The sequence below is a fragment of the Hippocampus bargibanti genome, linkage group LG03 (genome assembly GCF_051943395.1).
Source record: "Hippocampus bargibanti isolate YZ-2025 linkage group LG03, ASM5194339v1, whole genome shotgun sequence".
In the NCBI taxonomy this organism is placed as follows: Eukaryota; Metazoa; Chordata; class Actinopteri; order Syngnathiformes; family Syngnathidae; genus Hippocampus; species Hippocampus bargibanti.
Genome location: NC_142736.1, coordinates 284,055 through 306,795, shown reverse-complemented (window position 1 = coordinate 306,795; position 22,741 = coordinate 284,055). Strand labels below are relative to the sequence as shown.

The following is a 22,741-nucleotide window of genomic DNA, read 5'->3' as shown; positions in this document are numbered from 1 at the left end:
AATAAATAAAAAATGAATAAATATTTATTTACATCAAATAAATAAATACACGTTAATTTATACAAAATAAATACACAAATAATGGAAATAAATGGATGAAAAAATGAATATTGATTTACCTGAACTAAATACACATTGATTTATACAAAATAAATAAATATCCATGTATTGAAATACATAAATAAGTACTATACACATTGATTTATATAAAATAAATAAATAAAACCCCGAACACGACAGAATGGAAGGGAGGCTGGGCAATGTTTAGGCTGCATCTGCTTGAAATGCTCTTAAAATACAGATCATACAATCAGCAAGAGTCCTGAATACTTCATCTACAAACAAGTTAGAGCTGGGTTGTCAAACTCGTTTTGATTCTGGGCCGCTTTGTAGTTATGCTGTTGAAATGAATCGTCATATTATTATGGGTTTAAAATCAGAAGTCACAGATCATAGCTTGTTGAATAATCGGTCAAATAAGAGCCAAATGGGTCATGAAACGACTTACACGTGATCATTTGAGATTTCGGTACAGATTTTAGCAAGAATCATACAAGTTGACTTGATACGCTTTTGCCGGCCACATAAATTGATCTTGCGGCCCAGATCTGGCCCCCGGGCCTTGTATTTGACACCTGTGAGTAAGAGGTGTATTTTGATGACCCCTGGAGATCATATCAATGTTATTGTTTGCATTTATCAGTTAAATATTGTGACTTATTCCGTCTTTTAAGTTTTGGCTCCCCCGGTTGTGCCTCTTTGGTCATTTTGATGAGCGCGGCGTCCATTTTTGCATCCCCTTACCATCCAAATTTCGAGTGCACTTGCGACCGTATTCTCTCCAAGTCGCTTGGGGGAGCAAGCGGATGCCTGTTTGCGCTTGGGGGAGGGGCCATTAATGCCAAAATCAATCTCAATCGGCGCTTGCTGCCTGCGACCATTCTCCCCTTGGAAGCTCCGAGCAATAAAAGCTAAAAGAAACGTAGGCGGGAACAAGATGAGTCAGCTGCAAAAATCAACAAGGGCAATGGGGCCATCAAGGTGCTCCGTTTTCTCTTAAAGGACAACCGACACCTTCCGACGAGTTGCGTCCATCATTTGTTAAATGACTTCAAATGACTTCTACTGAGCGCATTTGACAAAGATTCCAGCGCATACAGCAATATTTTACCTTTTAAGACTTGCGCTGAGTAGTCATGAAGTGTTGTTTTCCAGTTGATGACGATGCCCTAAGTGACGTCACGGAGGGAACGCCCCTGACCGACAAAGCGACACACAATGCATTTCGGGTCCTTTTTTTCGCCTAAAAACACTGTGTTGATGGCGAAATTAGAAGGAAAACGACATCAATAACGCCATGGTGAATCGTGTTGCGGTAACACGCATAAAGAAGGTATAAGTTGACACAAATCGGCCCATTTCCAACGGAGCTTGTGCGCCATCTTGTGTATTTTCTGGGCGCTACATTGGAGTCCAGACGGCTGGAATTGATAGGGAAGGACTTCTTGAATCGATTGCAAACATGTATGCTTTCTTCTTCAGAACTATTTGAATCATATTCATAACTGGATGAGAAACAAAAAAGCATTTTCTCCCAATCTGAAGCTATTGTTTTGATTCTGAAGCAAGGCAGTTTGTGAAGGAGTATCCTGGTGTGATGTCACCAACAAAGGGGGCGGGACTTTCTGAATCTCCCCAGTTCCGAGCTCATTTTGTGGCAGTTTTGGGACACTTGAAGTCCTTTTTATTGCTGTTTTGCGTTTGACTAAAAGCTAAAGCGTTCGTAAGCCGAGGTATCACTATACTGAAATTGCGCTCCACGTCATGCTTTTCAATTCCCGAATGAATTAGCTTTCATTTTAATCTCGCTATTTCTTTTGTGCTTTTGCATTCCATCGTCGCAGACCCCCCCCTCCCCCCCCCATCTGTTTCGGAGAGGCCCTCAGTCCGACCCCTCAGAGGTTTCAAGTATGCCGCTCTCCCGCAGCCTCCCAGAAAACACCGAACCCTTTGCCGTGCTTTTGGCAGGCTGCTTTGCATTCAGGCCAGGAACTTGCGACAAGCTCAGCTACCGATTTCGCTTTGGATCACAGCCAAGCAAACGGCCGCAAAGTAGCGCCGATGAAACATCGCTCAACTCGTTTTGAAAACTCTTTGGACCTCGCCACCTTTAATCCTGATCGAGCTTTTTTGTGTTTCCAAACTGACATCTGAAAAACGTTTGATAGCATCTAAAATACCCAAAACACGCCGGATTCTATTTTTAGTCCAATGCAAAACACCAATAAAAATGACTTCAAGTGTCTAAAATCTACTTCAAATTGAGACAGGAAGTGGCCAGTTTCAGAAGGTCCCGCCCCCTTGTTCGTGATGTCACGCCAAGACGTCTTGCCTTGCTCCAGAATCAAAACAGCATTGGGAGAATATGCTTCCTTGTTACTCATCCAGTTGTGAATATGATTCAAATAGTTCTGAAGAGGAAAGCATATAAATCGATTAAAGAATTTATTCCGTGTCATTTTGAGGCGTTTGGAGAGAAATGTAGCACCCACAAGATGGCGCCCAAGCTCCGTTGGAAATGGGCTGATTTGTCTGCTGGGAATTTGTGTCCGCGAATATCAAATAGTCGTCTTGGATTGGATTGGATTGGATATGCCTTTATTAGTCTCACAGTGGAGAAATTTACATTGTCTTGGTGCAAGACACAACGATTCACCATCGCGTTATTTTTGTGTTTTCCTTCTAATTTCGCCTTCAACGCGAAGTTTTCAGACCAAATAAAGTGATGCAAGGTATGTCCTTTCTCAGTCAGGGGCGTTCCTTCAGTGATGTGACGTCAGGACTCGTCACCAACTCAAAAACAAGCGCGAGTCTTAAAAGATCAAATATGCTGAGTAGAAGTCATTTGAAGCCGTTTTACAAATTATGGACACAACTTGTCCGGAGGCGTCGGTTGTCCTTTAAAGGACCATTTTTTGCTTTCCTAACTGACATCAGACAAATGTTTGATAGCAGATAGAGCATTGGTGTAAATGAGACAGACACACTAATGCCAATCTCAACAGAACCTACTAGCCGGTTATCTGGATTCGCGTTCAACTCGCTGCTTCGCCTGCAGTGTCAAAACGGGGGTCAGGAATCGACACACTCCCTCCTGGGAAACCGTGGTATTGCGTTACACTCAAACCCCCTTCCACACGCACGCACAAACAAGCCACAAGCCACAGGCCATCATTCACAGGTTCCCGCTGTAAACCCTCGTGGGGACATAAACAAAGCCACGTTAGCTTGATAAATGGCGCGCGTAAATAGCGTTTCAAAAACATTCACACCGCTGTCATAGATTTCAAATGCTCCTCCCGTCTTTTAATAGCGGCGCTGGGATTCTTTGCTTTGCTTTGCTAGCTACCCGTTTCTACGCTTGAGGGGGGGTGCCTAATGTAATGAATATTACCAACCTAGCGAGTTTTTCCCACGCAAAAACGACACAAAATAGACCTTATTTTAATGTAGAATAAATGTAAGATTGTTTTGTAATTAAAGAAATGTACTGCACTGTAAAACAGACAGTCATCTTATTGACCTTTGTGATGGTCGTTGATGTCGTTGCCTCTTGAGGATATCCGAGTGAAGTTGCCGTGCTTTCTCGGCGATAATACCCTCACTCACACTCTGCCCTGCCAGCTGCTTTTCGTTCATCCAAATTAACAGAAGTTTTTCAACTTTATCTTTTGCCTGAGATCGTTGCTTAGACATCACAGAAACAGCCTTAACTGCACGTAGCAATGTTCGACTTAGCGTACCAATACTGGGACGCTAAGTCACACAAACGCACACCTCATTGGTGTTTTTTGATGATCTCCTTCTTCTGCTCGACCGTCATTTTGTTTTGTGTCCCCTTTGTCTTAACACTAGCCCATAAGAGCAAAAGTACTCCACTCGATAGCAAACCATGTCTGCACTCAAAGGGTGTGTGGAAAACTAGTCAGCGTGGCGCTGTTCGACCGTGCGGTTTGGTGTTCATCCGCCGAAAACTAGTCCGCCAGCCACCGTGGCGCTGTGTGGTTTGGTTCGTCCGCCAAAAACTAGCTTGTATGCCAAGATTATATTCTTGCGAATGTAACGTTTGGAAGGCAAAACGTTCGTTAGCTGGAGCGTTCGTAAGCCGAGGCGTCAATGTATCCACATTTTCTTTCATTATTAATTTTTATTTTGATACCTTTCCTTCCGAACGCCGCTGCCCCTTTGATTTATTTAATATCCATCATTTCTTTCATTAGCATTGACGCGTCAACATTCGCTGCGGTCCTCCAAAATATGAGCGTGGGCTCACTTTGGTCCACAAATGATTTGCTCGCATTCTCCAGGTGCCATTCTTATCTTTGCCCCCCGCCGCCTTCTCTCTGGCATTTGTCCCGTCGTCATAGAGATGGCTGGGAATAATTCAACCGGCCCGCTTGAAACACACTTCCCCTGAAGTATTTGCGTACTTCAACACATGACTTTTTGCGTACGTATGTGGCGACATGGACTCTCTTGGCTGCTCTCATTTTTTCAAGAGGCGCATGAACGAAGACCACCCGTCGCCCCGCTATGCCAACAATGTGAGCGAGTTTAAGGACTTTTCGGGTGTCATTTTCGGGAACCCTGGAGGAATTAGACCGCAGGTGTCCAAGTCGAGGCCCGGGGGCCAAATCTGGCCCGCCACCTCATTTTATTCGGCCCGCGAAAGCAAATTAAACACGTCGTGCTTGCTAAATTTCAATTTGTCCCGTTTTTTTCCTTTCCTAACTGACATTATGGTGGCGACGTTGGTCCTAACGGCAGAAATGTCTTTTTGAGACAGCGAGAGTGATGAGCTTCCACAGGGGAGTGTTTATGAAGAGGAGACGCTAGCGAGCGGTGAATTCCTCAGATAAGTGACACGGATTGGTGGGTTAGACCCTCGCAAATGTCACACAAACGAGCTGGCAGACTCCAGTGCTCCAAAACCAGGGTGCTTTTTAGTCACTGGCCACGTTGTTGTAGTTACGGTTTGCCTTAGATGGAGGGGGGGAGGGGGGGGCTTGTGAATTTTTTGAAACCACCTCAACATTTCACCACCTCTCTATATTACACAGACTGGGAACGGCAAAGTGACGGATTGCGAGTTTTTAACATTGGAAATCAATCAAAATGGCTTATTCGCTGGTTGTTATTTGCAGTTCTGCGTGACAATTGAAAATGTTGCTTCTGACTTTAGCAAGTTGACATGCGGGATTTGCTTTTGCGGGCCATAGAAAATGACGCCGTCGGCCACATCTGGCCTTTGAGCCTTGACTTGGAATCAAAGCTGATGTCAAGATCAAACTAAGATGGACATCGCTTTTTTTTCGGGGGGGGGGGGGGGGGTTGTTTTGTAAAACAAAAATAACCGAAAGCGAAGATCAGAGAGCGGCGGGGGACTAGGGGGGGGGGGGGTCCTCATTATGTCACGAGAATGAGGACTTGAAACCGTTGCCTCCCTCTGATGCGCTGGGCGAGTGCCGGGGCCTCCTTCTGTTGCTTAACCAACCCCCCCGCATGGCTCATTAAAGCCCTTAACATTGTGATAGATTCATCTCATCGCACACACACACAAAATGAAAGGCGCAAGGCATACAACAGCCCTCCCCAAATGACGCCCCGGGCTACGGCATTGCCATATGTCCACCTAACGGGGACTGGCAGCTCCTTGCTGCTTTGTACTCTCGGATTACGGTTCAAACATGCAAACAAATCCCCCACCCCCACCCCCTAACCCTAACCCACTTGGTCTACTTCACCCCCCCACCTTCAGATATCTTGTAAGAGCTTTGGAAAATGTAGAGCGGAGCACACCAAAAGCGCATTGCTAGCTTGGTCTTTCATCTGTTTGACAAAAATGTCCCCGGGTTACGTTTTGGTATATTTTCTTTTTTATCCAATAGTCCCCCCGACTTGGTTTGCCCTTCAAAGGCAAAGATGAGACAATTTTACAGAGAAGGGGAGGGCCACCAAGGGAAAAAAGGTCATGAGTCCACAAAGCAGTTTTCCATCATCGAGGTCACATTGACAACCATTGATATGACCATGTTAGCGTATTTTCCGCATTATAAGGTGCACCTACATTTTGTTTGAATGAACGGATGACGCGTTTCCATAGGTTCCCTAGCCCTGTCCTCGAGTGTGTTAGTCCAAAGACATTTGAAGCAGCTTTTTTTTTTTTTTTTTTTGAAGGAAGGAAGGAAGGAAGAGCGTTAAAAATGAAACCGTCTGACGCCTGCCTCTTCTCCGTTTTCTCAGTAGTCACGACTCTTTGTGTGCAAAGGAAAGACAAACCAGCCAACTGATAAACATTTGGAATTGGACCGTAAATTTGGAAAGGTAAACAGAACGTGTTTTTAGCACCACCTCATACGGGGCGAGGCTGAAAGGCAATGACTCGGCGCTGGGAGGTGGCTGAGGGCGCACGTTGTCAATTTGTGATGCGGCGCCGTCAGGCCAAAGCGGGCCACGGATCCGTCACTCCAAACTCCTGTCGGGACATTGCGCGACGGAGGCGCTGCCTTCTCATAGAAATAGTATCGTAATAAGCGGTACTATCCATATAACCAGACTTTACTGTATATCAATATATAGATACTGTATATTGGTAAAATTCTTCCTATGCGGCCCGGCCTGTTTTTGCTCCTCTTACTCACACAGTGCACAGAACATGAGCAGCTATAAAGTGCCCAGTCAGCGCGGCAGCTGCATCAGCAGAGCGAGACAGAACACAAAGCGCTGTCTTTGTTTGCTTCTCAGTGTATCTGTGTGTGTGTGTGTGTGTGTGTGTGTGTGTGTGTGTGTGTGTGTGTGTGTGTGTGTGTGTGTGTGTGTGTGTGTGTGCGTGTGTGTGTGTGTCATTTTTGTGAAGAGAAAGGAGCTCATGTGAGGAGTTAAGGGAGCAGACAAAGGAAGGAATCACAGCTACACTCTGCATCCATTAGAGCCACCCACATGGATCAATATTGATCATTGCTCTCACAAGCTCAGCCTAAAGAGGCTTCTGTCTTCCATGGTTCGATGACACAGCATTAGCGTACATGTCCAAATGGACTTGGAGGGGGGGGGGGCCACGTGAAGCACAGTCCCCCCCCAAAAACGAGGAATAGCGTCGTTTTAATAGAATAATCATCATCATCATATTACATTTCATTTCGACGCACATTTCAAAACTCTCAAGGACACTTTACAGTCATAGGATATTTTTTCTGCGAGTGAGCAGCGGCAGCCACATGCGCCAGCGTTCACTCAACTGTAAATAACTCAAATAAAGCAGCTTAGCTAGCTTGCTAATAGATAAGTAATAGATAGATAGCTAGCTAGGTAGCTAGCAACGGTGACCCCGAATAACTCAAATAGATCAAGTTAGCTAGCTAATAGATGACTAATAGCTAGCTAGCTAGTTAGACAGCTAATCGATAGCAAATAGATAGCTATAGTTAGCCAGCGACGGCGACCCCGTTCAAATAGCTAGCAAGGTAGCCAGTTAGATCGCTAGCTAGATAGCCAGCTAGATAGCTCAAGTGAGTAACATAATGTAAAAAGACCAGGAAAGACCCATTGTACACTTTCTCAAGGACATTATTGATATCGGAGCAATTTTTTGACCGCACAATTTATTGCTCTATTTGGGCCATATCATTTCATACAAGTCGATCCCCATTGTGGGACGAAGAAAGGTTTTCTGATTCTGATTCTGATACATTGATTGTAATGACGAATCATTACACCCCTCATTTTACAACAAATGTCCAGCTTAACATGTCTGTTACGATTATGTTTATGATTCCTGTCCAATCGCGACACAATTAATTTGGTGCGTGTGTGAGGCATTGAGGCGGCTAACATGGAGAGTGACGCGCGCCTTGAAAATGATTCACTCACTCAGCTGTTCTCTTCCAGCTTTGTCACATACTCACTTCACCCCGACTCATACGTTTTTATTTGAACAAATATAAAGGCAGAAAGAGGAAGTATTTGCTCAGCCTTTATAAATAAACCCTGAAGTGTGTGTGTGTGTGTGTGTGTGTGCGTGTGTGTGTGTGTGTGTGTGTGTGTGTGTGTGTGTGTGTGTGTGTGTGTGTGTGTGTGTGTGTGTGTGTGTGTGTGTGTGTGTTTGGCTTTGGCCTTGTCTTCTGTGTTTTTGTGTGTACATTTCTCTCCTGATTCAAAAACAAATAACCAAAGATCAGCTGCGACTGTCGACTGGCCACCTGAATCTGAAGTACTAGGGGGGTACATGGGGGGAGGGGGGGGGGTGATGCAACCAGGAAGTCGCCGACATTTTGAGTCCGGATAACATTCCTTCCTTGACGAATTGTTTATCATCCATCATCTGGCTTAGGGGGGGAAGGTACGTCAATGTGATATTGCCTCGGAGAAGACTGCCATGAGCTTCAGTGCATTTTTTTGGGGGGGGGTTCTTTCAGACGGATTTTCCACACGCCGTAAAAACGTCATGTCTGCTCAAACGTGTTGCAAACACTTGGCCGTGAAAGAGCTACAGCAAGTAAAATGGAAGAACATATGGAGTCAATCCCAAGGAAGGCCACCCCACCCCCAAGAAAACACATCTTCACATGGCGTACAACCATTGGTGGCCTTCCTCAAACATATAAAATGTGGATCAAACCAAATATTGAGTCTGGGACGAACGCGTCGTTTGTTCCTTATGGATTCATACTCCAGACAAATACACTCATACCTCAGCTCACAAACTTAATTGGTTCCCAGAAAGTGTGTGTAAGGCGAAAAGTTTGTCTGCCGAACATTTATTTCCCATAAGAAACCATTAAAATGACAATAATCTTTCGCCAGGTCCCCAGAAAACAATTTTCTGCTAAATAATCCTGAATACTACACAAAATAGACCTTATTTTGTGTATAAGAAACATGCTATTGTATTGTAATCAAAGAAATAAACTGTACTGTATAATTGTCATTTTATTTTCCTTTGTGATGGTCGTTGATGGAGTTGCCTCTTGATGATATCCGAGTGAAGTTGCCGTGCTTTCTGGCCGATAATACCTTCACTCACACTGTCCCCTGCTAGCTGCTTTTCGTTCATCCAAATCAACAGAAGAACTTGGACGCTAAGTCCCACAAATGCACACCTCGTTGTTGGTGTTTCTCGATGGTCTCCTTCTTCTGTTCGACCGTCATTTTCTTTTGCGTCTTCTTCGGCTTAACGCTAGCCCATGGTGGGGTCTTTTTAATAGCAAAAGTAGTCCACTCGATAGCAAACCATAGCCTGGACCTAAGCCACTACCGACAGAGTCTGGGTCACCCTTGTAGCCTAGCATAAAATCATCCCAATTTATTTCGCTATGAACAATAAAATATACCAACCTGTCACACAACGGAGTCCAGACGGCTCGAATTGATACGGAAGGACAAACATGGATGCTTTCCTCTTCAAAACTATTTGAATCATATTCAGAACTGGATGAGGAACAAGTTAGGATTTTTTTTTTCCAAATCTGAACTCTCTCAAGCCATTGTTTTGATTCTGGAGCAAGGCAGTTTGTGAAGGAGTATCCTGGCGTGATGTCACCAAAAAGGGGGCGGGACTTTCTGAATCTCCCCAGTTCCGAAGTCATTTTTTTGGGTGTTTTGCATTTGACAAAAAATATCGGCCTGGTTTTCTTGGCTATTTTAGATGCTATCAAATGTTTTTTCTGATGTCAGTTCGGAAAGAAAAAAATGGTGTCTGTTGTCCTTTAATAGTCCCACAATGGGGAAATTTGCAAGAGCAGTGCGGTTTGGGATCACAGTGTAGCGGTTTCACCGTTTGTCAGCCCTTCCGAAGCCAAGGCCGAATTTCGACATGGCCGTGTGATGAAAACACTGAAGCCATTGTTCCTTCACGTTGTCAAGAATTTTCTTGTGGGACGTGAGGTTAAACTGATTGTTCATTAAGGTTGGTTCCCGCCCCCCCCGCCCCCCCTCCTACCTTCGCCCCCAGTTTGGCATCTTTTTCTCTATTGTGACTCGATTATACATTGTCAGCAGAATCAATCATTCCAGCGTTCTAACGGCGACTTTGTCCAAAGTTAGCGTACGGAGCGTTAAGCGCGTTGTGGGTGCGGTTCGCTTCAAGGGCGCCGCAAAGGTCGCTGGCATGACTTCAATTTGAGCAGGTGGTCTGCTTTTTTTCTCACTCTCGGTCAAAATCAGCTGGAATATAAAAATAAAAATGATCTGTCATTTTTCAATACTTTGTCATGCCCCTAAAAAAAGTTGAACTCGTTCACTGCCAGACAGGTTTTTGTCATTTTCACTCAAATGGCAGAATATTGCGTTTTAGTGCTACATAAGCATTCAATTCAGCGTAAGAAACCTTCGACTCTCTTCTTTCATCAGAAAGAAAATGAATTAATTCCTAAATGATAGAGGTCTGGAGTTATCTGAGCTTGAAATGGGGCCGGATGTACAAAATAAATTTGGGAATGGCAGCGAATGAGTTAAAAGAATCCCCAAATAATAATAGTAATACATTTCATTCATAAGCGCCTTTCAAAACTCTCAAGGTCACTTTACAGTCACAGGATATGTTTTTCTTTGTGGGTGAGCAGCAGCAGCCACACGCGCCAGCGTTCACTCAACCCGGAAGTAACTCAAATAGACGGAAAGTTAGGTAGCGAGCTAATAGATAGATAGCTGGCCAGCTAGATAGCTAATAGATAGCCATCTAGCCAGCTAGATAGCTATTAGATAGCCATCTAGCCCGCTGGATAGCTAGAGAGCTAGCCAGGCAGCTAGAAAGCCAATATAAATCAAGAATCATCAAATGTCCGTTTTGGATTTAATTCAAGGTTCTTTTATTAACTACTTAATCAAGTAAGTCATATAATTAATTTATGAAATAATTATGTTATTTATTTAGTTGTTTACTGACCTATTTGTTTATTTAATAGTAATACATTTTATTTCTAAGCGCCTTTCAAAACGCTCAAGGTTTACTGTAAAGGTTCACTCAAATAACTCAAATAAATAGAAAGTTAGCCAGCTCACTAACAGATAACTAATAGATATCCAGCTAGATAGCCATATAGCTAATAAATAGCCAGCTACATAGCTAGACAGATAGCTAATAGATAGAAAATGGATAGCAAATAGATAGTTATCTAGGTAGCTAGACAGATAGCTAATAGAAAGCAAATAGATGGCAAAAGGATAGCCAGCTAGGTAGCTAGCTAATAGATAGCAAATAAATAGCTAGCTAGATATATAGGAAACAGATAGCAAATAGATAGCCAGCTAGGTAGTTAGCTCGATAGCAAATAGATAGCAAATAGATTTCTTTGTGTACTATTTATCTATCTATTTATCTGTTTATTTATTTTATTTATTATTATTTATTTAGTTTTTATTTTATTTTCACAAATTATTATTTTTTTATTTGGTTGTTTATTGACTTGTTTATTTATTGTATTATTTTTTTTTTATTTTTTTAATTTATTTTATTATTTTATGTTTATTTTATGATTTTGTTTATTTTTGTTTGTCTATTTTTATATTTTTATGTATTTATTTATTTACGTATTTATCTAGCTATTTATTTATTAATTTGTTTTATTTATATATTTATTTACAGCTGACGCCCGCAGGCTAAACTAGAACACAGTGTGTGCTTTGTGCATGTTTTTTGTTTTTGTTTTTGTGTTGTAGCATATAGTGCGCATAGTGTTGGGGTAAGTAGGCCAGTGCAGCTGGCCTTTCGGCCTTTTGACCTTTTGGCCTTTTGGCTCTTTTCACAGCAGCCACTTTAAATCAAGAGCCAAAATGGACAAGAGTCCAGTTCACCCATTTAAAAAAAAAGAAGACGTTGTGGGTTGAGTGGGGGGAAATGGAGAGCGATGTGGAAATGTCGGGATTCGTTGTTCGCCGTCAAAATCGAAGCCCGTCGACGACTTTTATCAACAAGCCGGCAATCTTTTTTTTTTTTTTGCAGTTGAAATATTTACATTTTTACAAATAATAATAACAATAATAGTAATAATACATTTTATTTTAAGCACCTTTCAAAGCTCTCAAGGACGCTTTACAGTCACAGACAAGCATAGGTACTATCATAAATAAAATACAATCACAAATAGAATACAATAAATAAGCGAAAGACGGATGAGCTTGGATGTGAAGGTGGGAAGAGAATCCATGTTAGCAATGTTGGAAGGAAGTGCGTTCCGGAGTTTGGGGGCAGAGCAACTGAAAGCTCTGTCCCCCGTCGTGCTGAGACGGGCAGGTGGGGGCACACAAAGGCGGAGGGAGGAAGAGGATCTGAGAGGGAATAGAAATTTGCGGTGAAAGGATGAGGTTCTGCTGATGATGCGGGCTGAAGAATTCTGGACCAGTTGAAGTTTGTGGCAGTTGAAATTTCTGAGGGACACCAAGTAGAAGCGCTAATGTGCTAACAAATGCTAGCATAGCGACATTTGAATGTTGGATTCACACCCGCAGCTTGGCCGGTATCCAAAATGGCTGCCGTGAACGCGCGTGCAAAGTATAAAAGGAAAATTTGAAGAAAAAAAACATTTGGAAAGCGAGAAGGACGAAATGTGAGCAAGTTCTTCCTCTCCGCCCCCCCACGTGAAAACATTCTCCACAACATTCCATTTATAAATATGCAGCGCCATTTTGTTGTCCACCAACTAGTGAGAGCTGCTCCGTGGGTGAAAAAAAATCATAATCCCGATCAGATCTCCGCCTTCCATGCTTTGAACCACGGTTCGGTAGTTTGTTCAAGGTTGGATGAACCCCCCCGACCCCCCTTCCGTTTCACACACACACACACACACACACACACACACACGGGTGCCCTCCCCCCAAATGTAGCATCCAAACACGCGCGCGCCAAGCTAGTTTCATTGACTCCCTTGTGCTAATGTGCGTACGTCTATGTGACAAAAACTCCGCCACCTCTGACGACGGTGCGAACGACGGCTCAGGAATGAGCCCGCCCCACCCCCAAAAACCCCAATCATGATGAATCCAAATTTAAAAAAAGCATAATAGCATGTAATGCTAACGACTCGTTTGAATCTGATACCGTGCCAGGAGTGCAGCGCCAACTGTCCTTTCTGGCTCCGGGAAACATCAAAGTAACTTCTTTCATGACTAAAACAGCCCCCCCCCCCCCTCAGACCCCCTCGGCCCATTACTTTAGCTCACATTTTTTTTCTGTCCTGTCGTTATTACAGCCATACCAGTACAGAGTTGTGAGCTGCCTTCACGAAATCGCACTACGGTGAGACACAAAGTGTGTCCGAAGAGTTCGAAGGGTGGCGTCACACCTATTAGTATTTTTCGAACTTAAAATTGCAAATTTCCCCATCGTGGGACTAATCGAGGCTTTCTTGTCTTATCAGGTGTCAAAGTCAAGGCGCGGGGGCCAAATCTAGCCCGCCGCTTCATTTTAGTCGCCCCGCGAGAGCAAATCAAGTCTGCAAAGCGACATGATGCTTGCTAAAGTCCAAAGCAAAATGTCCAATTGTTGGATGTAAACCATAAAAACAGTCCTTATTTTTGACTTTGGATTTGAAAACTAGTTCTTTGTGAATTTGTTGTGTGCGCGAGATGTAAGTAAACATTTTCATGGCTTCCACAAATGTATAAAAGCCCCTGAGAGGAAATGGTAACTAAAATGTGGCCTGTCAAAAATGATAAACTGAGTTTTTTTATGGGGATCAATATAAAGTACCCGCATGCTCACAATGCCGTCAGCAGCCAAAATTCAAAACTTTTCCCGACACGCGTCCGACAAAAATCAAGACAATGCAAGGCAAAATACATCCCATAATGTCAAATCCGCAAGTCCTCTAAATGTAGAACAATCATGATTATTACTTCAGCAAAAAATAATAATACAAATGTGGCTACATGCATGCTAGCCCGTTTTTTATGACTTAAACAGCGAATTTTTGGTGTTGAACACTTTTTTGTATTTTTTTGTGAGGCCAAATGTGAAGTCAGAGCTCAATCGTTGTTGCGCAAACCAAAATATTTATACTGCAGGACTTTGCTCTCCCTTTATCAGCCAAAATCCAACCCAGTTCAGGTCGCCGTTGTCACCAAAAATGCTCATACGTATTCCAACCATTTTTTTCTCGTTATCCTGTATCTTCTTTTTCGGTCATTACGCACAAGACATTTGTCAGAATGAATTTTTTCGGAATGAATGAATGAATAAATGTGTCGGCATGAATGTGTCGGAATGAATTTGCGTCGTTGAACGCCGCCGAGTTTGACGGAATGACAAGAGGCTGATGGTGGGCTATGACAATCTCTTTATTCTTCATTCACTTGTTTTAAATTCAACCGATCTCACAAGTGTCGTTTGTTTATAAAAGGCCGAGAAAAACAAAACATTGCACATCATAGAAAGAATATACGAAAGTGGGCTAATGTCGCCACGTTCATCGGACTCGCACGGAATAACAGACTTCACTCGTTCGTAACATGTCTACCGTTTGATTTTTTTCGGCAGTCGGGGTTCAACTGTTTCGAGTTAGCGCTCAAATTTCTTGAACGTTCATAACAACCGCGAGCTAGCTATCATCGTGCGACTGTCTTTTTGTATTCCGAACAAATGTCATCGCCCGAGTTAGCTAAAATGACACTGCTGTGATTAGCCATGTTTGTGAAACCTCCGCCGTTTTTGTGATTCCTCCACGACTTTCTCGCACCAAGTTGGAAGATTTGACCGAAATTCACATCAAATGGGAAAGATCAGACTTCCTGCGCGAGCTCGGTATTCAGAGCCTCCGCCACGTCGGCGTGCGCATCCCCACTCGGGCTAATGTCCGCTTTGGGTTCAAAGTCACTCAGTTTCTTGACGGAGGACTCCGCGGACTTCTCGATACCATGAACGCATCCCTCCGCATATTTCGAGACCGGGCGGTCTCCGTTCACGGCCGGGAAAGCTTCTACTTCCGTCACCTCCTCCAGAAGAGGCGAGCTATCTGCATCGCCGTTCTCCAGCTTCGTTTCCGCCGCGGTCTCTGGACAGGGTGCATCATCCGTGGAAGCTTCTGCGAGTTCTTCTGCGTCTGGTCCAGCCGAGTCACGGTTCGAAGGGATACGTTCTTGCTGGATTTCCTCAGTCTTGTGTTCTGAGTAGTCATCTGAGGGCGGCGTTGCATCAGGTTCATCTTCTTGGTCTTGTTCCTCAGCTCGAGGCTCCCGTGGGTCAATCTCCTGTTCCGGACCAGGTTTCGTGACTGATTCTGGTTCAGGCTGACTTACCTGCTCAGGTTTGTTGTCTAAAATAGTCTCTTGCTCAATTTCTGGCTCAGCGAATGGTTGGAGTTCCTGAGCGAATGAAGGTTGGGTTCTCTCCTCCAAATCGGCCTCAGTCTCAGTAAGAGTCACGGGAATGGGTTCTAGCTCTGTGAGTGCCTCCTCTGGAACGATCTCTACTTCTGTCACAGTTTCTTTAACCGTAGGAGGTTCTTTGACGGGTTCAGGTGCAGCCACAGTCTCAACCTCTCCCCCCGTTGGTGCTTTGACCGCGGTGTCTTCGAGGAACGTCGACGCTGCTTCGGGAGGTGCAGCAGGTTCTTCTAGAACTGGAACAGGCACATCTGGTACTGCAGTAGGTTGTTCTTCTTCCACCGCTGCTTCCTCTAAAACTGGAGTCATTTCCTTTGAGACTGCCCCTGGTTCTTCTGGTACTGAAGCCTCTTCTTCCGGTGCTTCAGGTAATTCCAATATCGGTGGTTCCTCTGGTGCTGCTTGTTCTATTGGAGGTGGAACAGCCTCTTCTTTGACTACAACGGATTCCGTTACCGGAGCTGCTTCTTCCTTGACAATGGCCGGTCGACCTGCGACGGACGTCGCTTCGTCATTGGCGATGACTGGTTCGTCCAGAACCGGGGCCACTTCTTCTTTGCCTGGAACCGGAACCGCTTCTTTCTCATCTGGAACTTTTTCTTGCGGTACTGAGGCTTCCACTGGAGCTTGTTCCTCAGGTGGAGTGGAATTTGGCTCTTCGGGGATTTTGACTGCTTCTTTTACTGTCGCCACGTCCGATCCAGCGGCTTCCTGTTCCAGGTTGGCGGCTTCTGTTGTGACTTGGGCTTCCGCAGGTGCCGCCGAATCCTCCGCTTGACCGGCGGATTCTTCGGCACTGGCGACCGGTGCTGCATCCTCATCCTTTTTGTCTTTAGGATCACTCACATCGTAGCACTTCTTCTTTTTGCTCAGTTTTCCTCCCATGGTGTCACCTATAAGATGCGATAAAGGTTAAGACGTTGCGTATCTTTGGAACATGTCATCATTGGATTTGAAGTCAACCAAGCCGCGGCACGATTGGATAATCGGATTTATTTCCACTGGTAAATTAGATCATTCCATTTGCCCGGTGAACTACTCTTGATGTAAAACCCGTGACCATACATACTAGCATAAGACAAGAAGTATTTCACAATGTGGTGTATTTTGAAAGGAGATGTTTGAATTTTGTTTTATTCTGAAAGGGAGGGAAAAGGTTGCATTTGGTTGTGCACCAACTGCATGTCCCAACAATGGAAAAGAACTGAGTGGATAAAAATGTTCTCTCTACAACTCGTACTTGGTACTTGGAATAGGAACAGAGTCACTCAAATGATCTTCTGCTTTACAATTTTACACTGAAAAATTCAATATCTTTTTTTGAATGCGTTGACAACTAAAAGAAAAAAAATAAAGATACACAGACGGCTGACTTATACAACTTGTATTTTTTTCCTGATATGTACTTTGGTCGTACACCTACTGAAGGAACTTATAATTGATGTCTTTTTGACAATATTTGGATCATTAATAATAATAGTAGATTTAATTTTTCAAAACTCTCAAGGACACTTTATGGTCGTATTAGGTGCCAATGTCATTTTTTTGTAGTTACGGTTTCCTCGCGGGGAATTTGACGAAGCCATTACAATGTCGCATCCCCTCCACATATGACATATAGAGCACACCACAAATTAATGAATAGCTTGTTTTCAAATGGGAAGTAAGTAAGAAATAATGACTCTTTTTGTGGTTGGCATGTAAAAATTCAAGTTTTGGTTCAGACTTTAGCAAACATCATATCATTTCACAAACTTGATTTGCTTTCGCGGGCCGAATAAATTAATGTGGTGGGCCAGATTTGGGCCCTGGGCCTTGACTTTGACACCTGTGAACTACAACATTCTTCATTACTTTGTTTTTTTTTTCATTTGCTGACACATATTTTATAAAATGCAACAGTGTTTTGGTCTGTGTGGACAGCAGCTTGGTACACAAGATAAACAGTCTGTGAGGGGAATGAACGGTCAATGAGGATCTATCAAAGGCGGCGGATGATGACCACACAAAATTCCACTTCCTGTCTGACTTTTGAAAAAAAAAAAAAGGAGAACTAACTATTCGCTGCCCAAATGTATTTCAGCTGAGTGCAAAGAAGGAACTCCAAGGGTTTGAAAATGCAGCTTTGCTTCAGACGTTCAGGCGTTATAAAAGTGACTAATTCAATTTGATGTGAAGGAAGGCTCACACGTCAAGGATGCTAATACAGTCAAGTCTCGTTCTATTGATAGTACTGCTTATTACGATACTATTTTCATTTCCCGGCAAATGTCTAGTCTTTTATGTATACGCTTAGTACGATACATGGTTATTACGATCATCTGGTTACTACGGTTCCCTTTTCATCTCCCACCAGCCATTTTGCTCTGCTTATTTCGATACAAAAGCAGTTTAAGCTGAATCGATATTTGCTTAAGGCTTTCTATACCGTACCCCCATTAGCGATATCTGTATGGGTCACACCGTTGGTCACGTGACCCGCTTTCGTGTCTTGCACTGTGTCGCTGAGCTGCAATAGGATCTGAAACATACTGTCGTCTTCTTATATACACTTGTTCAACACCAATTTCAACCATGAGGAAACGTAGGAACAAAGTACAAGGCAATAATGGCTGTGGAGGAGAATCCAACAAGAATTGCAAAAGAGTTTGACGTGCCGCAGAATACGTCATCAACGTCAGTCATGTTCTTTCCCATACGTGTATTTCATTGTGTTGTATTCCGAGATCTTTTTATGGCTCGCAATAATCACTGTTTTTCATCCAGTATGTACATGCTGGCGTTGGTGGTTTCTCTCGCGTGTCTACAACAACGTGAGGATTTTGCAGTGGTTGAATTTTAGAAAGTCATTAAAAAAGTGTAAAGACGTTTTTATTGAATGCACAAGTTTATTTTTCACTTGACGACAGTACAAAAGCATGCTTGATACGCAATCCACAAACTCTTGGAGAAAATGACGTGCCATATTAAAGATCCCCCATTTATTGCCCACTATGAATGCAGTTGGGCGCTATCGATCGGATCTATCGATAGTCCGCTTAGTTAGATCAATATTTTTTCCCACTCCCGAGAATATCGATAGAACGAGACTTGACCGGATGGCGTAAGCATCCTTTTATACGACTGGAAAAAAATCACGGAACTGGCAAAGGTGACGCATGGATCAGCGGGGGGCCTCGTTTGAGGGTCCGGGCAGCAAAGTCAAGGAGCGGGGAACTGTCCATAGTGCTGCACCAGAGCCGCGGAAGCGCCCCGCGTCCGAACCCGAACCCGAACCGTGCCGGGATTGGCCGCCAATCCAGAGCACCTCGGACGCAGCGCTCCCCGCGACGCCATTTCAGCAAAAGCGCCGCTTTCGAAGCCTCAAACGCCGTCTCGTCTCCACGGTCGATCGTGTGACTCCAACGGTTGAGGCGAGGTTGAAGGCGCACCCTCGGCCATTTGGGGGGAAAAGGGAGCGAGCGAGCGACAGGACTCGTGTGCCGCGCATGCCGCTATTTGGAAGACATTTGGCATGAGAGAAAAGCAAATAGGTATCAGGAAGCGGGACGTGCCTGTCCTTGTCGGAACTAAAAGCTCAACTAGCTTCAAAGCTAAAAGAGCTTTTGAGCGCTCCACTCAAACGGAATTGGGAGATAAGACTGTCCCCTTTGCAACCAGTGTCCATCCCCCCACCTTAGCACACCAACGCCTCTCTTGCTCTTTTTGTTCACGTTTGGAGCTGAGGAGGAGGAGGGGGAGAAGGGGGGGGGGGTTCAGAATCAGAATCAGCACCCAAAAAAAAAAAAAAAAACAACTTGAGACGTTTTGTTCCGCTTTTTCTTTGGTGCATTTTAAATTCATAGCATGGCGAGTCGCTTGTTGTGTAGCCACAAAGGGACATCAGCCTTCTTGTGCCGGTCCCAAGCCCGGATAAATACAGAGGGCTGTGTCAGGAAGGGCATCCGACGTCAAAGCTTGGCCGAAACAAACATGCCGATCGAACCTCTGAAGATGGAGCACACTGATTGGCTGTGGCGACCCGTCAAGGGAAAAGCCGAAGAGAAGAAAAGAAGCAAAGAAGAAGAGAAGAAGAGGTCTACTGGGAAAAAAAAGCATCGAAAGACGCACCGGCGCCCACGAGTTGATCCACTGAGAAGAAAAGAAAAAGGGGAAAAGCCAACCGGGTTTGATGGTTGAAATAGAAACACATTCGCATCATTAGAGAAAGAGGAATGGCGAGAACAATCGAGAAAAGCCGCATCGAAGAACAAGTACTTTCATTCCTTCTTTTTCTCTCGCCTTTCCATTTTTTTTTTTTTTGGGGGGGGGGGGGGATACCGTCGCATCTCTGATTCCAAACAAAAGTAACTCGTTTTGACCGACCTGTTAGTGTGCAGCCCGCTCAGTTGTCCCCCCAAAGTCCGCTCGAATGCGAGAATGGAAGGCGAAGAAACAAAAAGCCCTCGCAAGTGACAGCTGCGGATTCCACTCTTGCTCTGGGAAGGGTGCAGTGTGGCCCTCAGACATCTGTCGCTATCACAATGCAGCCTGGCCCACCGGGGCTCCCACTGCAATCTATACCCTCCCCAAATTTAACCCCTCCTACCACACACACACACACACACACACACACACACACACACACACACACACACACACACACACACACACACACACACACACACACACACACACAAGTAGCCCACGAGTATGGGAATTCCGGCTCTTTTCAGAGAGGCGGTTCTTTTGGCTCGGCTCACTAAAAAGAACCGGATCTTATGTCTCTCAAATGGCTCCTCCGTTTTTTTTTTTGTTGCTTCAATGAACTAACGACCAAAAATCATGTAAAATCGTGTGACAAACGAATTACTCGTGTAAAAAATACACTATATCAAATATTTTTATTGATATGGCTTGATTTCTATGTGCACAGAGTTAGCGGATTCTAACTTTGACTTTCCCTGTGGTTACCCCGGTCTGATGATCAGCTGTCACTAATTTGCTTTTCTTAATAATGCTGTCATGCCAATTAGTAAAAATGATCATAATTGAATCATAATAACAGCATAATGTGATAACATTTGTCTACTCTAACGTCCTCCCTCCCCCTTTTTCCTCACTGCTGCGTGTGTCTGTCATTCTCCCCTCTCTCCTCTACCACGGATATCGACCAATCGCGCGCGGCTTTAATTGAAGACTGGGGGCGGGGAATATAGGACAAAAAAAGTCGGGTTCCATTTCCGGCTCCTTGTTAGGAACTGGCTGTCTTCGTTCACTTCGGAGATCCGGCTCGTTCGCGAACGACACATCCCTACGGATGTGTCGTCTAATACCGTCTCGCAGCGAAAGAGGCAAAGCGGACAAATCTTACCTTCCCGCACCGTTAGATACATGATGCGCGGCGGGGGCGAGGGGGTCAAAATGACATCTACATTTCAACATATTTCACAAAGCGACGACTGTGCACAGCCGGAATGCGCAATGCGTTCAAAACATCAATCGTGTTCCAACGTAAGGGAGGGAGCGAGATCGATGAAGGGCCGTGTGAGTTGAGGGAGAAAGGACACGATTGCGTTCCACTAGCTAGCAGATGAATTGAAATACGTATTTGGGAAAGTTCTCGCGAAAAGACGAAAACGACTGTCCTCGTTGCAACTAACAGCTATACTGTAGCCGTTGAGGAAGGAGAACACGCGATAGCGAAACCAGCTTCAAAAGCTCAAGTAGCTTAAAAGTGAAACTATCTTAAATGGCTAAAATAGGTTAAAAGGCTTAACTAGCTTTCGACAACGAACCGGTCAGTCATATGGAATTGCGAGATAACACTGTGTACTTTTCAACTAATAATGTTTGGTCTATTTTGCTGCACCCCCCCCCCCCCAAATGCCAAATATAAATCAAACGAAATCACGTGTGCGTTCGGGTTAAATCGGTGACATGGGTCAAATAATTGATTCGACGCGGTATCCATTTTGATGGTTGATTCGTGCACATTTTACTTCGTTTTCTGTGAAACGTTCCTGGTAGATCAGGAAAAAAAGCAGTCAGGGATTATTTTTAAGGCCACAGCGCCCTCTTCTGTAATCTAAACTCGACGCATTTAGGCTACCCACTTCGTATAAATCTCGAACATTAATAGTCGTTCTATTTTTGTATCTTCCATTTTGAGACATGACTTTTGTCTCTTTGCCCCCCAAACAGAAACAAACTAGCCTGACTGTACTTGCAACATTGAAAATCCAAACGATATTATCTGCATCATCTCGTTAGGTCTCGTAGGTCTTGACCTTTTAATAGCGAGACTTATTCCCGCGTCACAGATGGCACAAGGAGTTCCATTTGGAAGCAAAAGAAACTCAATCTAGCATGTTTCCCTTGCCTGCGAGCAGAGCTCGGCGGTCACCGGTCTTGGCCGACTTTCTCATGCCGCTCGAGTTCTGGAATGCGAGTTGAGCCACAACCCCTTGTCCGCAATTGTTGCTCCCGTAAAGCACGTCATCAACATGCAGACGTCAACACGTTGGACATTCTCACCATTTTGATCAAGATCCACACGTCTTTTTGTCATGAGTTTCAGACACTGCAATAACCCCGAAAAGTGACACATTCTAATGAGGTTGCTTTGACGTGACGTTTTAATTAGTTTGTACGTTTGTCTTAGGTAGATAATTTATAATTCACACAAAAGATGTGGTTTACGCTATTCAATCGTGGCTGTATGAATACTGTCATGTTTTAAGGCCGGACAAATACCACAATCTACTGGATAATTTCCCACTCAAATATTCCTTTTTTCCCCCTCAAAGTAAGCTTCCGTAACGTGGCATTGCCAAACGTCAAATATCATTGGCGACATAAGCATAATTGCCAAAATCAGGTTTCTATACTTTGGAAGACGTTTTATTTTAGTTGTATTAACTTCATCCTGTCTACTTGATATCTAATTTAAAACAGATTCTTTTCTTACAGACAGTGTCACTCTGCTCTGACCAAGGCGGAAGTATACGCCGAAACATCTCAGGTCTCTGAACACCTAAAATACACTGTCTGTAAGAAAATAATCTGTTTTAAATTACATTTTGTTTTATTTGATATTGTAACAAAGCCTTCAACGATATCGGTGAACAAGTAAATGGAAGGAAAGGATCCAACAGAAAATTCCTAAATGTTTTCCCTAAAAAGTAAGACATGAACCTTTTTTAAAAACAAGAATGAAATTAAAGGGGACAAAAATCAGTGAGGGGAATAAAATGATTGAATTAAAATCTAAAAAGCCCGATTTAGGCAAGGGTGACGTTCCTCCATTTTATTTGACGCTAGCAAAGGCCGCCCGGCAGCAGGCTCCGGCGCGGAGTGGCTGGCGAAGAATGAAACGCACCCTTGG

At 44.0% G+C, this 22,741-nt stretch overlaps 1 protein-coding gene across 1 annotated transcript; it reads right to left on the bottom strand.

The window, feature by feature from the left end:
• Positions 1-14,313: 14,313 nt before the first annotated feature.
• LOC148899894 (uncharacterized) lies at positions 14,314-19,920 on the bottom strand. Its single transcript, XM_088991396.1, has 2 exons — positions 19,741-19,920; positions 14,314-16,268 (listed from the first exon to the last, which is right to left on the bottom strand). Exon 2 carries the CDS (start codon positions 16,258-16,260, stop codon positions 14,773-14,775), a length of 1,488 nt encoding a protein of 495 aa, XP_088847522.1. The 5' UTR covers positions 16,261-16,268; positions 19,741-19,920; the 3' UTR covers positions 14,314-14,772.
• Positions 19,921-22,741: the final 2,821 nt, after the last annotated feature.